At 36.5% G+C, this 19689-nt stretch overlaps 1 protein-coding gene across 1 annotated transcript; it reads left to right on the forward strand.

Moving 5' to 3' along the window:
• Positions 1-1239: 1239 nt before the first annotated feature.
• Positions 1240-2695, forward strand: Pou3f4 (POU class 3 homeobox 4). Its single transcript, XM_046442624.2, has one exon. The coding sequence runs from the start codon at positions 1245-1247 to the stop codon at positions 2328-2330; it is 1086 nt and encodes a 361-aa protein (XP_046298580.1). The 5' UTR covers positions 1240-1244; the 3' UTR covers positions 2331-2695.
• Positions 2696-19689: the final 16994 nt, after the last annotated feature.

Consider the following 19689-nt stretch of genomic DNA (forward strand, 5'->3'; position numbering starts at 1 on the left):
CAAATTTATAAAAGCTTAAAAAGATAGGAGTCTTTCTTGTCTCTTTTTCTAATCAAAACGTAGAAAAAAAAAATAGTCCCGTTTTCCCAAGCTGAACGCAAATTTGAGCTGGATAGGAATTAGGCAGGAGGAGGTGAGCATATTAGCTGCCAAACTGCCTCACTTTCACTGAATATCTTGGGCACTGTAAATGATACACATTTTCTTAAGTTTAGCAGGGGAGCGGTGGGTAAATGTTTTAAACAAAAATTTCAAGAAGACGGCAAGAAGAAGAAGAGTAGTGAATAATTTCCTGTTTATCTACTGGGAGGGGGTCCGCTGAGTGCCTGGCGTGAGTGTGAATGAGGGCTGCCGGCTTCAGCAAACAGTGCTTTTTTATAGAAGTTGTGGGACTTCTGATAAGAACTGACATGGAGTAGTAATCAAGTTAGGCTTCCAAATGACCAACTGAATTGGGAAGCAAACTTCAAAATAACTAAATTTTGCCATAATCACATTAAATTTTACTTTCTTATAATACCTCAATTTTCGGAAGAAACTGGTCATCTCAGGTACTTTCAGTTCTTGTAGTCGTGTTTCTTATAAGTGATAACTGAGATAAATAAAGTAAACTGAAATATCTCTTAATGGATTCATGAATTCATTGATTTAGGCTCCTATAGAAGTCGTTGCTTTCCTCAAAGTTTGTAGCGGTATTTCGTTTTGCAATCCCCGGTAAACACTAAATCAGAATGCTAAGTGAGTCTGAAAAATCCTTATGTATTAAGATTAAAATGATATTTAGACTTGTTTACATTTCTCTTTCATTCTTTATGACAATCTAAATGAACTAAGCGGAGTTTTAAAAATCCCAGTTTGCCGCCTCAACTCCCCATACCCTCACACAAATACTTCCTCCCCTTTCCAACCACAAACACTCGCTTAATCTGACGGGAGGAGGGAAAGGGTTAACCAAAAGAGACACTGTGTGCTAGGCAGCCAATGGAACCCAAAGATTGATTCACTTCCTGCTTGGGTCTCGCTGAAACTCCAGAGCTTCGCCAGCCTAATTTGGAAAGCTAGATCGGCCTCCTGCGCCACCATTGGCTGTGTTCACGCCTGGCCAGGCCAAAACGCACTGCAATTGGCCATGGCCAGTGCCGGTAACCCGCCACTAGCGGCTCTGGCTCCCCCGCACCGTAGATGTCAAAGGCTGAAGCTGCTCCCTTTGCCACATTATAACTAGTAGGGGATCCTCACCGACCATGGCCACAGCTGCCTCGAATCCCTACAGCATTCTCAGTTCCAGCTCCCTAGTCCATGCGGACTCTGCGGGCATGCAGCAGGGGAGTCCTTTCCGCAATCCTCAAAAACTTCTCCAAAGTGAATACTTGCAGGGAGTTCCCAGCAATGGGCATCCCCTCGGGCATCATTGGGTGACCAGTCTGAGCGACGGGGGCCCTTGGTCCTCCACGCTAGCCACCAGCCCTCTGGACCAGCAGGACGTGAAGCCCGGACGTGAAGACCTGCAGTTGGGTTCGATCATCCATCACCGCTCGCCACACGTAGCCCACCACTCTCCGCACACTAACCACCCAAACGCCTGGGGGACGAGCCCAGCTCCAAACCCGTCCATCACGTCAAGCGGCCAACCCCTTAACGTGTATTCACAGCCCGGCTTCACCGTGAGCGGCATGCTGGAGCACGGGGGACTCACCCCACCGCCGGCAGCCGCCTCCACACAGAACCTGCATCCTGTGCTCCGTGAGCCCCCAGACCATGGCGAACTTGGTTCACACCACTGCCAGGACCACTCAGACGAGGAGACGCCAACCTCAGATGAGTTGGAACAGTTCGCCAAACAATTCAAACAAAGAAGAATCAAGTTGGGTTTCACGCAGGCCGACGTGGGGCTAGCGCTGGGCACACTGTATGGCAACGTGTTCTCGCAGACCACTATCTGCAGGTTTGAGGCCTTGCAACTGAGCTTCAAGAACATGTGCAAGCTGAAGCCCTTGCTGAACAAGTGGCTGGAAGAGGCGGATTCATCCACAGGGAGCCCGACCAGCATTGACAAGATCGCCGCCCAGGGCCGCAAGCGCAAGAAGCGAACCTCCATCGAGGTGAGTGTCAAGGGCGTACTGGAGACGCATTTCCTCAAGTGTCCCAAGCCTGCCGCGCAGGAGATCTCCTCGCTGGCAGACAGCCTCCAGTTGGAGAAAGAAGTGGTGCGTGTCTGGTTCTGTAATCGAAGACAAAAAGAAAAAAGAATGACTCCGCCAGGGGATCAGCAGCCGCATGAGGTTTATTCTCACACCGTGAAAACAGACACATCGTGCCACGATCTCTGACTGGAGGAAGAGAGGAGGCCAGCCGCACTGGGAGCAGAGCGGATTTCTTTCTCTTTTACCTCTTCTCTTCATTTTAATATTCTATATTATTGCTATAACTCTATATTATTGCTATAATTCTTTCTTTCTTTCTTTCCTTTTTCTTTTCTTTGAGGGGGTTCTAACTTATGCTAAGAAAACACACACACACACACACACACACACATTCAGGCTTCTCAACTCTGATACACAGTTATATTAAGCAGTTCAGGTGGGGACCTCAGGTTCCCTGCCACCCTGGCAATTTCCCTCCAAACCTTTTATGCTGATCAATACATATTGTTTACTCTGAGTAAGGTTTGTTTGATCACTCCACTCTAGGAAGAGCAAGGAGTTGGGGTAATGTGGGGGCGGGGTGGGGGTGGAAGGGGTGGGAAGACAGATGTGTGCCTCTGAATAACCTTTCAGCGCCTTGGTTATAGCAGCTGTATTTCAGGTGAAATCTGTTTTACAATAGACTAGTTTTGCATTTTTTAAAACTTCTATAGCATTTCTAAATGTCTGCGGTGTTTTACTACAAGCTGTACACAATATTTGTGAGATAATTTGTATCTAATCGACCACTCCACGTTATTATTGCTATTATTATTATTCTTTCATTGAGCTGATGGTTTTTTAATTGCTTAGAAAAGGGATGGGAGACTGGGAGGAGGCGGGAAAGAAATGCCTACCCACCCATCACTACCCCCACCCCAAAACTGTATGGAGAGGAGATGATACAATGGAGAGAGTTGCTGATAATGATATTGGTTATATTTTCCCCCAGGGGTGGATTGCCTAGGATGGGCAGAATGGGAAAGCTTAGTGGGTTTGCAAACTAGCGAGTCCCCGCAGACTTCCTCAGCATAGATCCCAGGAAAAGAGGTGGCCTGAAGTATGGGACGGGTTCTGCACCCACTGAGGTCCCGGTTGCTTGTGCATGGAGCTCCCCTCAGGCCGCTAGCGTAGCCGCGTTGATGGCCTGCGCGACCCGACTGGGGTTATCCATCCTTAGACGAAAGACTCAGCCTTCCCAAGCGATTGCTTTCGCTGGAGACCCAGAACCTGAGAGGAAAGCGAATGACTGGGCCAGTGCCTCCCAATTCAGTTCACCTCTAGTTCACCGCCGCTCTCAGTGTGAGAAACGCGAGATGGGTCATGAGAGAGTGACCCGAGCGGAACATTCTGTTAGGTATTGAACGACAATGAGATGGTTGGCAAAAGTCACTGGTCTAGCCGCGCACCCCTCCTCTGTTGTGTATATACTGCTGTCTCTGATGGGGCTCTGACAAGCACAGCTGGTGAAAGCCCATGGTGAAGATCGAGTGAGCTAGGTAGCGCCCGGGCGGCTGGGTTCCTGCTTATTATTATTATTATTTTTATCTCTCTGTGTGTATGTGTCTCTGTGCGTGTGTGTGTGGGTGTGTATGCATAACGTGTGTGTGTGTGTGTGTGTGTGTGTGTAGATAGCAGTGTGTATCGTATTACTGTATACGAAAAACAAAAACTACAAAAAAAAATTCTCTCTAGGCTGTGTAGAGATCCCAAAAATATGCATTTGCTGTGGCTTTATTGCTAGCTCTCAAGTCCACATGCCAGGTTCGCAGGTGCACTTCATTCCCAATGAGCACACAAGTCCCCTGCGGCCAAGCACCCAACACCCAGCCGCCGCTGGCCGGATCTGGTTGGGGACTCTGCACGCCGGGGCTGGTCGCTGGGCTCGACTTTCAGGCGCAGCAACCATAGACAAAGCTTCAAACTACCTATGGACCAGAAAGCCTTGGGCCCCTTGTTGAGGATGCACTAGTATGGGCTGCCAGGCCTCTGGTTCACCACACTGTGTCTCCCCCAGCTGCAGGTGGAAGAGCATGTATTCATTCAAATCCCGGACCCTTTTACTCTTTTTGTCAAGCCTCTGTATTCTGTTGATAGTTAGGTTTTAGTTCTGGGATTTTATTTTCCACATTGAGTTCATGTTTCACAAATTGTTTGGGGCTTTTTGTTTGCTTTGAGTTTTTTTTTTTTTTTTTTTTTTTCCTTTACAGTTAAAAGCTATGGTTCAAACCTGAGTTAACCCAAATATTTCTGCCGACTTTATAATTGTACAGTTTTGTATATTAAACGTTTTTGAAGTTATTAATTTAAGAAAGATCATTTAGTTTATTCATTTAGTAACTGATGTATAATAAACGCTATTTTCATTAAGAGTTGCTTTTTCAACTATTTTATTCAAATTGCCTATTGCAGTTGCCAACAATTATTTATTTTCAATAAAGTCTGCATTGTGTTTAAAAGGAAATTCTTTCAAAGATGAGTTGGGTGTCGAAAAGAAAACAATTCGCTGTAATGTTTGATGTGAACAGTTTTAGTCAAGGGGTTTATATTGACACAATATTTTATTGTTGTAAAGATTAAAAAGGTTTAAATAAAACATTTTTCCAAAAAAAAAAAATCACATCTGGTTTCTTCTCCTGGCCTTATTGTGTGCGGTGAGAAATGGAGCATTTAAACAGAGGCATGTTCCGGGTGAGCAGCGCATCTGCTTTACTTCAGGTTAGAAATCATTAGTCATTGTTTTGATTCTTGATTCTCTTCCTCTGACTTTTGGCCTTTCAGCTCAGCCCTGAAATGCACTAGTACACACAGGAGGCCTGTTCGTATGTATGCCTACACTCACTCTTCCCCTCCAAACACACACACACACACACACACACACACAAAACATGCATGGTGGGAAATGGTGTGAGGAAGGCTAGGGGTAGATTTTATTTCAGCAGATGTGATTTTATGATTTTATTAATGCTGTCTGAGAGTATCTCTCTCTCCACCAGTGTTTTCTACTAATCTGCCCCTTCTGAAATTGGACCCAGATCTTCCTGAGGCTACTATATTCCCTTGGTTCACCCATCCTTCCTCCTCCCCAACTAATACCAGGTGCACTTCTGGTAAGTGAGCCCCCATTCCTCTGATGAAGAATGGGAAGATTATTATATATATATGTAAGGGTAAATGATCTTTCCTTTGAAAGGCTCCTCCTGGGCCCCCAAATCCAAGTGAACTGTTTATTTTGCCTATTTAGACTAAATTCCAAACATCTCTATCTGTTTGGGGGAAGAAAAATACTAACTAGAGTCATTCTTAGTAAATATTGATTTATTATACTCTTCTTACCACTTCTACATACAATTTCACATGTATTATTTGATTTTATGAGTCCTTTCATAAAAATAGAGACTGTTATCTATAGTGGTGTCTGAAGAGTAATTTACCAAATATGAAGCACTTTTGTCTTAAGATTTTATATATATAGGCATGCTTTATTCAACTTTTTTGGTAGATGAATCAGAAGCAACAAATTGTACATTTAACTATAATTTTCCAGCAGTTAGACCCCCTCAATTCATAGTTTGAAGTTTTTTTTGTTATACAAAGCAAAATTATTTTATTAATTTTATAGTTACTAATTAACACATGTAATGTTTTGCATTTTTCATATTGCCTAATCATTTACAGCTGCATGGTGCACAATTCATATGTGTGTGATGTGTATAAAATATGCCAAATGTTTTGTGCATACTCATGAACAAATATATTTTATAAGTAATACTGATTTTAAAGATTTTTTATCTAAAAGCAGATAATTCATACTATCAATCCTGTTGGTTCCCTTTTGGTTTATACCAACTAACTTCCTCCTCATTCAATATTCTGTAAAAAAGTATGAATTGATTAAAAAATATACTTTTTCTTACTAAAGATCTTTATATAGAAACCAACATCCAGTGTATATTCTGAACTCCTTAATGAAGCCATATGCAAATATGTAGGAGATATTTATATAAATATGTATATCCATATACATCACTATGGATATTTTACTGATATGTATTACTGATACATATATTTTATACATATTTATCAAGCTTGTTTCCTTTACTGCCTCTATTATTTTTTTCCTAAAATATAACCAAGGCCTACTTGGTTTTTATAATATTCTTCTTAACCTCTTTGTACCATGAACATAAAATTTTATTAAAAGTCATGTTGTTGGCACTTCTATCTGGGGCATTTCTTGTCTTGAAGTTGCTACTACTCCAACTCCCAATCAAGGCCTCTGTAGGAAAAGTAGTTTTGTTTTTGGTTTCTTTAAAGCCTTCACAACAGTGGTACTCTCTCTTGAAATAAGAATTGGTAGATTCAAAAGGAACAATAATAGTTACTCATATCCATGGGAATTAAGCTAAAAACATTTCATTGCCACTACCACAATAGAGCAATAGAAAATGGAGAGGTAGTGGAGGGAGAAAGAATGCAAATAAGGTGAGGAAACACATACTACAGATGTGTAAAATGAAGTCCAATGTGTAAGTCAGGTACATATATATGTAGACAGAATTATGTTTTCTGTATACTTGGGGCTTTCTGCATGCATAACAATAGGGAAATGAGTTACAAAATTCCCGCATTTATTCTTCCAGCAATAAAATAAGAGAAATATTGTTCCTGGATATTGTTTTATATATATATATATATATATATATATATATATATATATATATATATATATATATATATATATATTTAAAAAGAAAAGGGTAGGGGGAACAATTGCCTAAATTTGTATATGCATGTTTGTCTTTAACAAAATCAAATATTATTCACTTGGAAGTATTTAGCATTTAGATATTTCCCTTGTACCTAAATCAGGCTGCTGTTGTTGCTTTAATAGTCTGTAGGCTATAAGTAAAATATAACTTTCAGTTTTTATTTATTTTTAGGAAGTGGGGAGGAGAAAGAAGAGAAAAGGAAAGAAGAAAATAGTTGGAGGTTAAAAAGCAGTTTCCAACGGAGAGTGGGGGGAGATGTACTTTTACACTTATCAGATCTTTTTAAAGACACACATGAAAACTCAGAATTGAGAAAATTATTTCTATGATTTTATACTTAAAATTTTAAACATGAATTTAAAAAAATAGTATTAAAGAAAAAGCCATGTAGATAAACATCATTTGAATTGATATCACCTACACTTGTCCATTCTCATATTTTTAAAAAGCAATATTCCAATTTACTCATTTACAGATGTTTTATTTTGAAGAATTAAAAAAGAATATAAAATACACCTGTAACCAATCAAGGTCTTTTATAAGATGAAATTAAAGTATCTGTTGTTAAGAACCCTTTTTGTGGAACATCTCTAAATTTAGGGTATTATTTAGATGAATACTGTTTCAAAAACAAAACCCAATTAATTTATCCTCTCCAGTAAGTAGGGGAGGAGAATCACATACAAAGACCTAAAGTAGTGTCCCTGTAAACTAAATACACAAAATCAAACCCTTATGCCTTTCAGTTAAAAAAATATATTAGGTCACTCTGATTTTTTTCATAAATATTAGTATAGAATTTACACCATGTCCCACATACTCTAACTCACTATTTATAACACTGAGTTCTCCTTATAACAGTATTTGTTACCAAGGAGGATTTGGTACAAAATAGGTCCATCTTGGATGCTTTCCAAGAGTGATGGTTTGTTCAACTGCCAAAAGCACCATATGATGACATAGCCTCACCTGCTAAGGCAGGGAATATTGGGCAGCTTGCTTTGGGTTGAAATTCAATAGTATTTAGTATAAATGTATAGACACATATCCACAACTATTATCCACCTCCCTCCCCTTTCCAAAGTCTCCCTTTCACACACAAACAAGACAAAAAGAGGGGCTGGGTTTTAGCTAAGTGTTAGAGCACTTGCCTAACATATGTGAGGCACTGGGTTCAATCCTCACCACCCCAAAAATGAAGAAATAAAATAAAAGTACTGTGTCCAACTAAATTTATTTTACAAATTAAAAAAAGGATGAAAAGAGAGTGTTCTCGAAGCAAAGAGAGAGAGAGAGAGAGAGAGAGAGAGAGAGAGAGAGAGAGAGAGAGAAACTCATTGAACATTTCATTAGGTATGTCACCAGCTACTTTTCATCTCACAAGCTACTCAAACTATGTCCCCACTATTCCAGAACAGCCAAATGAAAGTAGAAAAAAATTCACGTAGTTTTTATAAAATGTCAAGAACCTAGTTTGGGTGATCCTCCCTCCCCCTAACTCCAAAACACACACACACACACACACACACACTGAAATCAGTTCAGTGATTATCATGATATCATGCTTTCATTGTTTTCTTCTAAACAATGTTTATTTCATAACATTCCTGGAAGGAAGGCGCTCATGTAAACATTTTTAATATTGTGCTTCTTACCTTCCCTAGTTATTTTCCACATACTGTAGAATCTCTCATTATAATATGGCTGATTATCTCTCATATTTGTATAGACTGGAGACTAGCCCATACCCTGTCCTGCTTTGGCAGGCATAGAAAAGCCTACTATAACAATAACCTTGTAAATTAATGTTACTAACCCCTCAATAGATAAATATTAAAGAGTTTGTTGCACAAAATTTATATTGGGTAAAAGATTCTCCCTGCTATACTTCTCCAATCTGAGCACAGAAAACCACACAAAAATCAATCTCATATGCAAACACTACCTAACACCATAGTTTTAAAGCACATCACTTTTTTAAATAAAGAGAATATGAATTAGTGATGGTAGTTTGTTGGTCAATGACATATGATGCCGAGCTGTAAACAGAACCATCTGGGTGGACCTGTTGCATAGAGGAGTATTATCTTCCCTTAATGTGTTACTATTCATAATTTATCTGTTGATGTGTTGGTAGTATTCATATTTAATTAACATGTGTTTTGCTCTGCAAAATACATTATCACAGGAACATATGAATATATTCATGAAAAAAGGTCAGATTTAAATCAGTGGTCTGTCTTGAACCAGTAGAGGGCTATAGTAAACAGAAAAAATCAGATTTGTGAGACATAATTGCATAAACAGGGACAGTGTTCAGAAAAAGGTATAGGAGCCACTGTTAAGGAAATAAGGACTGATCTGCTCCCATTGAAGAGCAGTTCTCTATGAGTTCCTTTCATCCTACAACTGAGTGTGTTTAATATGACATTCTAATTTTGAACCTTTCATTAGTTTGAGAGTAATTGAAATTCCAGATAAACATACTTTTGTTAACCACCTTCATTTTCCATGTTATTTCCAGGGAGAGAAATACTGAACTCAAGATTTTATACAAAAGTGAAACTAAGTAGCTCTTTCATGCTTCCCTCTCCTCTCCCCATCACTGTCCATGGATGAGAGGGAAGTTTTGCCTGTATTGATGCTACCTATAATACCTACCAGCCTCTTTATGAAAGAGCTAAAGATGTTGGTGTGGAAGGGTATATAGGACAAAGCCTGCTGTCTGGCCCGAGAGCCACAGCCTCTTACCTACAGTGAAAGTTCATCTGATAAGATCAAGTCTTATAATATTTTATAATATTTTCTACTCCTTAGTGATCTACTTCTGCATGTCTTAGTTTGATGTCTTTTGGTGTATTTGAAAGATAACTAGCTTTATTTTCATTGAATTAAAAATACACCAGAACAACTGGATATTTTTCAAAATTGCTGACTATAAATTATTTTATTTTCTGGAGCTACTTCTGTGAATTTCATTTGCACATTGTACTACTGTATTAATGCGTGATTTCAAAAACCCATAAACAGAAGAATTTAAAATAAAGACAATAAAATATTTTCAATTTATGTATTACCTTTCCTTTCTAGAGGTCCTTATGTACTTTGGAAATGATACATTCATTGTGCTCTGCAAAACCCAATATGCAAATCACAAAACAATGGCCACTTCAGGCCACACAAATTGACCATACTGAATACTGGCAAAAAACTCATTAATATTGATAGGCATCCAGTGCACATTTGAAGGGCACTATATGCTATGGGTCTCATTTATTGCCGTATGAGAGAGTATGAAAGTGCATAGGCTCACTTCTCAAAAGGAATCAAATCCTACACTTGAAACTTATGTCATATGGGGGAAAAAAAAGCAAACTGAATTTAAAAGCATTTGATGACTATTGTTTAAATTTGTCTTTAAGCCTTTTGGAGAAAAACAAGTATTTTGATAACTGAAACAACAGCAATATTCAAAAGCAATTATGCATTTCAGACCTGATATTTCCAATTAAAATCATTCAAACATTTATAGAATTTTTTATAGGAATATACTCAGTTTTAAAATCAGATTTCATCTTATCTCTCTTTCCCTCCCTCCTTGCCTGAATGTTTGTTTGTGTGTGCATGTGTGAAACAATTTGGATAGTCATTCTGGACTAATTTCTTTTTAAATTTTTTTTAGGTATACATGGTCACAATATCTTTATTTTGTTTATTTATTTTTATGTGGTGCTGAGGATGGAACCCAGGGAATCACATGTGCGAATCAAGTGCTCTACCGCTGAGCCACAACCCCAGCCCCTGGACTAATTTCTTAAAGAGCAATAATTGAAACTCTCTTAAGCTCATAACCACCATGCTAGTAACTTCAGCTCTCACATCCCCATCTATATTTCAGTTCATATTTTGTGAAAATGACCAACATTTTCAGACAGTTATTGTTTGTTTTAAATGAGTTGCAATAAATGGAAAATCTCAGGATAGAGAATTTTAATACATTAATAGGGACTAATTTATTTTCTTGCTCACTTTTAACCCTTTGATGATGCAGTGTATGATAGAAATGGTGACTGTTCTTTAGATAAAAGAGTACAAATTATATTATCATTGCTTTCTGATGGTATGCAAGTATATATATTTTTTAATTTTATGAAAAACACATTAAAATATCAATTTACATGCAATAAACCTGAGTATTTATATGAAAATATTTGTTGCTATAAACTTTTTGCATGTGCCCTGACCCTGATTCCATGCCTCTGGCTGTCAGAATTTTGCAGTGCCCTCACAAACCTCAGTGTCAAATTAAGAAGTGTCAAGAATGGGGCAGCATAAATAGTAGCTTAAAGCTATTCTCTGCCTTTTACATAAAAAGATATGATTTTCAAACACCAGCACATTTTTGCTAAATAAATGTGTTCAGATTTATAAAAAAGTTTGTAGATTAAAAAATAGCAGCCACATTCAATTTAACAAACCTTTATTGAGTGCCTTCTCTGGGCACAGCATTGTTAAAGTGGTAAAGGATGGACTGAAGTTAAGGAACGGACATTGGTTCAAAACGCTAATAATCCTTGGAGTAAGATAAGAAGAAGAAATATACATAACTGTTAATTAAATGAATACTAGAAATATGTACTATTTTCAATGTGGGTACTATTAATCTATATTTTATTGTTATTTATTTATAATACACATTCAAGCACAGCATGTCTTTGTGCTATTTTAATAATATTTTGTATCCTTGTGGTGCTTGCAATTTTTATTTGACTTATGTCTAGACACAAAGTATTTATTTGGAAACTCCTATAACTGAATTCAGCTATGATGAGCTTGAATTCATTTAGAGTGGAAATTTTTAAATGGAGATAAAAGATGGTTGTTTGAACATATTGAAAGCTTCTCAAAATTGCTTCCTATTCCTCTACTTCCCACTTGAAAAACTAAGGATAAATGACAGGTAACCTGAGCAATGTGAAATGTTTCCCTCCCCTTCTTTTCAGATCCTTACCTATGAGAGGATTAATCTCTCTTGGAGTTCTACAACTAGTAACTTGTGTTTGAGTTAAAGAGGAGGGAAAGTTTTACCATCAGGTGCTGGAAATAAGACTCCAAAACAAGGTGATACTGTGTGATGATTGTGTTCCCACTATGAATTGAATTCTGTTGCATGAGATTTATGATGTCGTAAAAACAAGGGGCAAAAAAAAGCATGAAAAAATGTTTCCAGACTAGAAATTCCTGTTTGAAAATTTGAGGGTTTTATGATTTTTTTGACAAAGAAAGAAAACAAAATCATGAGTTTGGTAAGAGCTTTTGTAACCAAAATTTTCCCAAATAAAAGCTGGCTTTCTTTGAGATTTTCAGTAGTGATTTTCTGTTGAATAGCAATGTATGAATTCATTTCTATGGATTCAGCAACCTGTGGAGAAATGGCATTGATGTTTAAACTGTGACTGCTTAATTGACTTGATTTTCATAGCTTGAAGAAATCTGAATCTCTAACAAAAACTCACTTAGCACGCAATGCATTTTGTCCTCTTTTTTTTCTTTTCTTTACGTATTTTACCCTCTTTGAAATGCATTCAACAAAGCAAGACTTGCTACACTATTTCAAAATATCCAATTATTTTGTGGAAAATATCCTTTGTTTGAAATATTTTCCTTAACACTGATAAAATAAATAATCAGAAGAATAAGAAAATCATTATCAATTGACCTGCATTTATATTCTTAAATTAACAAAAATAATGTGATGTAAGGGTTAGAAGTACAAACAGATTCATGACCATGCTGCCTTCCTAGCTAAGCTTGTCGGGACAGACTTGCCACTTTTGTCAGTCATGCTTTTCAGGAAATAGAAATGAACCTAGTTATATCAGTGCAACATGGAGCTGTAATCCAAAGGGATCCTAATTGAATGAGCAAATATGTTTTAGAATTTTTTGTCAACCAAGATGTATTTATGTTAATACCTTGCTTGTAATATTGTGTTATAGGTTTGCAGGATGTAACCATTGGGGGAAACTGAGGGAAAAAATACATGGGAATTTATTATTTCTTACAATTTCCTGAATATTTATGATTATCTCCAGACAAATTTTAATGAAAAGTCAAGGCACATTTTTTAAAATTTTTAGTTGTAGATAGATACAATGCCTTTATTTTATTTATTTATTTTTATGTGGTGCTGAGGATCAAACCAAGTGCCTTACACATGCTGGCAAGTGCTCCATTCATTGGGTACAACCCCAGCACAAGGCACAATTTTAACAATTAAAAATACTGACTTATTGTTTTCCTGACCTTGAGTAATTTTCATTATTCTGAATGTTGACCTTTCATTTTTCTCCCCCCCCACCTCTTTTTCCTTTGTGTATAGAGAAAAGCAGTGTGTGAATGAAACAAGCTTATTCTGAGTTCCTGCTGAACTTGCATTAGGCTCTTTTCTCTGGTTCTTATAGATCCTCAATCCTACACTCACTGGAATCAGTGTGTGCCTGCCTGAAATGCTTTCTGATTTTCTGTCTACTCCTTGCTGAGATGACTACATAGGAAATCAGCCCCAACTCCAACTCAAAGAAAGATAACCCAATTAAATGGGTGACCAAGGAATGACAAAAACAAGGTATGGATTTCCTGGAGGTAATATGGTTTTAATAACTTGAGAATTATCCAGTGATTCAATGCATATTTGTTCAACACCCATCACATACTGCAATTTTGAAATCAGTATAACTTTTGGGGATTAGATTTTTTTGTATTCTAGAATTTTGAACAGTTTTGAATTCTAGGTTTGAATCTTAAGTAGCCATGGGAATTTGAGGATCTCTTTTAACATCCTTGCCTCAGTTTCGTCACTTGCAAAATGGGAGTAAAAATTGAACTTCTCTAACAGATTTGTTATGAAAATTAAAAATGTACTCCGTGCAAAATTTTTATATTGATGCTTGTCACATAGTGAGTGCTCACTTGATATTAACTCATTGCTAAGCTTGTTTATTCTTCTTTCAGCTGTACAGACCATTGCAAAACTGATGACGTTTATTTGACTGGAGAAAAAGTTTCCTTTTTAGCATTGACTAGTTGAGTGTTTCACAATGATCTTTTTCCCCACTGTAATGCATGTAAAAATTGACATTTATATAAACAACACACTCAGTGGTTTTTCCCAGCATTATATGCTCTGACTGCATTGTAGAAACTTCAGAGTGACATTATCTAAACAACCTAGAATCTTTTCTGATTTATTTATTTTAACAAGGAAAATAAGCCACACTTTGGGATTGCCACTGCAATAGTAACATATTATTTTTGACATACCTCACAACACACTGAAACACTACAGTGTATTGTCATAGCAAGGCTGAAAATTGCTAGTGTACCAGGATGTTCATGGATTTTCTAACCTTAAGTACAGGCAAGAAACTCTGCTCTTCTTCTAGTTTAATCATCTTTTTCTTTAGGATTGGAGATAGAACCCAGGGTTTGTATATGTTAGTCAAGTGCTCTACCACTGAGCTACATTCCAGCCCCTAGCTTTATTATTTTCATTACTAATAAGTCTTAATCCCATTAAGGAAGATACTTCAAAAGTAACTTCATTATAATAATGTAGGAATTCTTAAAAAAAGAGAGTTCAATATCTCCTTTAGTGTTCACCATCACTTAGAAAAGATTCACATTATCTTTTTTAATACCCATTTCTAAGTTAAATCCAAGATTTAATACTTTTCAAAAAGTATTCTAGGCCAGAGAATATACAACTGTACAACTTTGACCTTTTCATGGCTTGTGCAGTGTAACTCACTATCCATTCCTATTCTTCCTGTTTACAGTCTCAGTAACCTGTGAGATACAGCAGCATAGGTAACCAATCAAAATGCAGAATATTGAAAAGGTTAAAGTCTATGTTTATGAGTCTATTAAATGTTTATAGTCTTTCACAGATTGTGCTGGGCATTAAAACAATCATATCTCATTCTGGTTATAAACATTGAAACAAAAAAGTAGGTAAAAGAATTTTCTTTTCAAGGCAAAATGTGTAATGAGAGTATAGAATGGCATAATATGTATTAATTTATTCACATGACAATAACTGCAAGACAAATAGAAAATAATGCAAACCTAAAACTACTCATTATGAGGGAGTCAGGATTATTAAGGAGATGTGAGAAACTCAGTTTAAATAGTGTAGTTCTTAGAGTGATAGCTTATATTTTATGCTTTTGAGAAAAGTGAGGAAATTCTGAATTTCCACTGATGCATAACCATGAACTGTATGCTTCCTTTCTAAACTTTATAGCAAAAGACTAATAATTAATTTGATCTTTATTTGTCAGGTAACCAATGTAGCTGCATGTGCTATTGTTTACACTTCCACTGTATATTTGATATGAAATGTTATTTGCCTGGATAATATCTTGAAGAATCTTAAGCTTCATGGCACAATTATATATTATGTAAAATAAAGTTTTTTTGTCTTATCATTAGGTCAGACAGTAGGCCTCATTGTGAGTAAAGAAAAATGAACTTCTATATATCCTTATTATCCAAATTAACTCTTTAAAATTTGTTCCTCAAGCAAAGCTGAAATATCTTGGTGTAAATCACACAGACTGCTAGATGTTAACTTTAGTCATACTGGCCTTTATAAAATATATTTGCACTTATTTTTTTTTTGTTTTAAAAATGGATTGCATAATTTTCTTAATATTACTACAATTTCAAGCAAAACAAAAATTGAATATTTGTTACAAATGGCTTTGTTCTACCAGACAGGAATGAAAAGATATTGTAGGTTTTTAGGAACAATTATTATTATTATTATTTGGTACCAGGAATTGAACCCAGGGGAGCTTAATAACTGAGCCACATCCTCAGCACTTTTTTATGTTTTATTTGAAGACAGGGTTTCACTAAGTTGCTTAGGGTCTCACTAAGTTGCTGAGGCTGGTCTTAAACTTGCAATCCTACTGCCTTAGCCTCCTGAGCCACTGGGATTATAGTTGTGGGCCACTACACCCTGGAAGGAATAAGGATTTCTATAATGTAAAGGCAATGGATAGCAGCAATTTAGTAGCATCCATACTTAAAAGCATATCATTTTGAGTGACAATTATGCTATCCTTTTTTCAAATGGGGAAAGTTTGAAGTACTGAGCATCTAACACAATGCAAGACCTAGTGACTAGTGCATAATTTCATTTGAAAGATAACATATTAAATTGTTTGAGATTACGTGGATCATCTTTTTTCTGTTTCCAACAGTTTTGGAGAAGGCAGACACTAAGTTGGAAAGAAAACAAAAATGAATTGTTGACTATCACAATAATGTAATTTTAACACAAAATAGTGTTCTAGATTATTTCCAAATCTAGAATTTCATCTTAATGAAATAATATTGAGTATATTCAATGAGTAAACAACAAAATTTTTATGGTGAAGGTTTTTAGATTCTTCTGAGAAACATTTTGAAGAGGATTAATTAAAAATTAATTTTGGACCTTATTCCTGGGTTTATTTCAGAGCTACTCTTGGCTGTCGAATCCCTACAGTACTCTACCCAGGCTTGATAATCACCAAAGCTTTCTTTTCTCCTGCTCCTTCTACTAAAAGACTTAGATCCTCATTAGATTTAATCATTATTGAATCAGATATCCTTTTATTACTATTGTTGTTTTAAAAGTGGAAGGTCTATATTTCTGTCCTAATCCACAAGCCAATATGTTCTCCAAGAGTTATCACTACAAAGATTTCTATTTTCTCCATTGCACAGACATAGTTCTTATTATGCACCACTATTCTATTTTTTTTCTTTTTTTAAATTTTTTATTGTTGGTTGTTCAAAACATTACATAGTTCTTGACATATCATATTTCACACTTTGATTCAAGTGGGTTATGAACTCCCATTTTTACCCCGTATACAGATTGCAGAATCACATCAGTTACACATCCATTGATTTACATATTGCCATACTAGTGTCTGTTGTATTCTGCTGCCTTTCCTATCCTCTACTATCCCCCCTCCCCTCCCCTCCCCTCTTCTCTCTCTACGCCCTCTACTGTCATTCATTTCTCCCCCTTGTATTATTTTCCCCTTTCCCCTCACTTCCTCTTGTATGTAATTTTGTATAACCCTGAGGGTCTCCTTCCATTTCCATGCAATTTCCCTTCTCTCTCCCTTTCCCTCCCACCTCTCATCCCAGTTTAATGTTAATCTTCTTCTCCTGTTCTTCGTCCCTACTCTGTTCTTAGTTACTCTCCTTATATCAAAGAAGACATTTGGCATTTGTTTTTTAGGGATTGGCTAGCTTCACTTAGCATAATCTACTCTAATGCCATCCATTTCCCTGCAAATTCTATGATTTTGTCATTTTTTAGTGCTGCGTAATACTCCATTGTGTATAGATGCCACATTTTTTTATCCATTCATCTATTGAAGGGCATCTAGGTTGGTTCCACAGTCTAGCTATTGTGAATTGTGCTGCTATGAACATCGATGTAGCAGTATCCCAATAGTACGCTCTTTTAAGGTCTTTAGGGAATAGTCTGAGAAGGGGAATAGCTGGGTCAAATGGTGGTTCCATTCCTAGCTTTCCAAAGAATCTCCATACTGCTTTCCAAATTGGCCGCCCCAATTTGCAGTCCCACCAGCAATGTACAAGTGTACCGTTTTCCCCACATCCTCGCCAGCACTTGTTGTTGTTTGACTTCATAATGGCTGCCAATCTTACTGGAGTGAGATGGTATCTTAGGGTGGTTTTGATTTGCATTTCTCTGACTGCTAGAGATGGTGAGCATTTTTTCATGTACTTGTTGATTGATTGTATGTCCTCCTCTGAGAAGTGTTTGTTCAGGTCCTTGGCCTATTTATTGATTGGGTTATTTGTTTTCTTATTGTTTAATTTTTTAAGTTCTTTGTATACTCTGGATATTAGGGCTCTATCTGAAGTGTGAGGAGGAAAAATTTGTTCCTAGGATGTAGGTTCCCTACTTACCTCTCTTATTGTTTCTCTTGCTGAGAAAAAACTTTTTAGTTTGAGTGAGTCCCATTTGTTGATTCTTGTGTTTAACTCTTGTGCTATGGGTGTCCTATTAAGGAATTTGGAGCCTGACCCCACAGTATGTAGATTGGAGCCAAATTTTTCTTCTATCAGATACAGAGTCTCTGTTTGGATATCAAGCTCCTTGATCCATTGAGTTAACTTTTGTGCATGGCGAGAGAAAGGGATTCAGTTTCATTTTGTTGCATATGGATTTCCAGTTTTCCCAGCACCATTTGTTGAAGATGCTATCCTTCCTCCATTGCATGCTTTTAGCCCCTTTATCAAATATAAGATAGTTGTAGTTTTGTGGATTGGTTTCTGTGTCCTCTATTCTGTACCATTGCACCACTATTCTAAATATTTCACATGTATTAACTCACCTAGTTCTCATAATTAACCTAAGATACAGGTGTTATTATTTCCATTTGCATTTTGCAGATGAGAAACCTTAGAACAGAGTGGTTATATAAATTGAATAGTTCTTATAATTAATAAACGCAAGAATAAGCTTCAAATTTGGAGAACCTGCTCCAGAATCTGTCATCTTAAACACTATGCTATACTGACTTGCTTCAGCAAATGTGTTCACACAATTCAACTCCATAAAGTTTTTCTTAAAGAGTTTGAATTTTGTTCATATTGACTTACATATGCATAATGTGTATGTGGATATATTCCTCATAACAAGGTATCCTAAGGTTCCAGGATCTAGAAATGAGGTTAGTTAAAAATTAGGATAATGAAAGTCTAAAATGTTTAATTTTCATCTGGTCTATTTGGTTACTATCTTCAATTTGACAAATTTAAAGATTTTATTTAAAGTTTTTAGCTTGAAAATTATAAAATTTAATGAACCAATTTTAAGCCCTATCATGGTACTTAAGCAAATACAATCTATTTTATTTTGCAACAGAATCATTTTAATCTTATGATAAATGATAAAATATTTTCAGTTAGATTAAATAATAGCTAAAGAATTTCAGTCTGTGAAATCGTGGATTGTGCTTTAATTCTCTAGAACCTAGAGACATATATGACATATAGTAGATTCTCAATACTTTAAGGGAGTAATAAACAAGGGATACTAGTAATGATTACCTACTAAGTGCTATGACCTGTGCAACATGTTCACATATATTATGTTGTATCCTTTAACAACTCAAAGACAGGTACCACTATCCTTATTTTACAAATTAGAAAACTGAGCTGCTGAGAGTTTAAGTAATTTGTATAAATTATTCATTGACAGAATAATAATTGAAGCTTATATTTCAAAATTCTATGTGTGTTTTCATGACATTATTTTGCAAAGATGAATGAATGATCAAATTTCCTCCATTCCAGGTAATCCAATTTCTTATCTGAGTCTTGAGTTCAAAATAGTTTTTAGCTCCAAAAAAATTAAGAAAGATGAAAGGAGAAAGAAAAGAGATGGCTAAAGAGAAAAATAAAACAAAGGGAATTAATAGCTATATTTTGTTCCCAGCCCTTTTCTTGATCTCTCTCTCTCTCTCTCTCTCTCTCTCTCTCTCTCTCTCTCTCTCCCTCCCTCCCTCTCTTGGGTGCCATAAAGTGAACAGATGTCCTTCATCATTTGCTCTCACTTCCTCACCACAATCCCAGAAACAATAGAGTCAAATCGCTGAAACTATGAGTCAAAATAAATCTTTCCATCTTTCTTCATT

The sequence above is a fragment of the Marmota monax genome, unplaced genomic scaffold (assembly GCF_021218885.2).
Source record: "Marmota monax isolate L192 unplaced genomic scaffold, Marmota_monax_Labrador192_F-V1.1 WCK01_AAM20220418_F8-fsc00212, whole genome shotgun sequence".
Classification (NCBI taxonomy): domain Eukaryota; kingdom Metazoa; phylum Chordata; class Mammalia; order Rodentia; family Sciuridae; genus Marmota; species Marmota monax.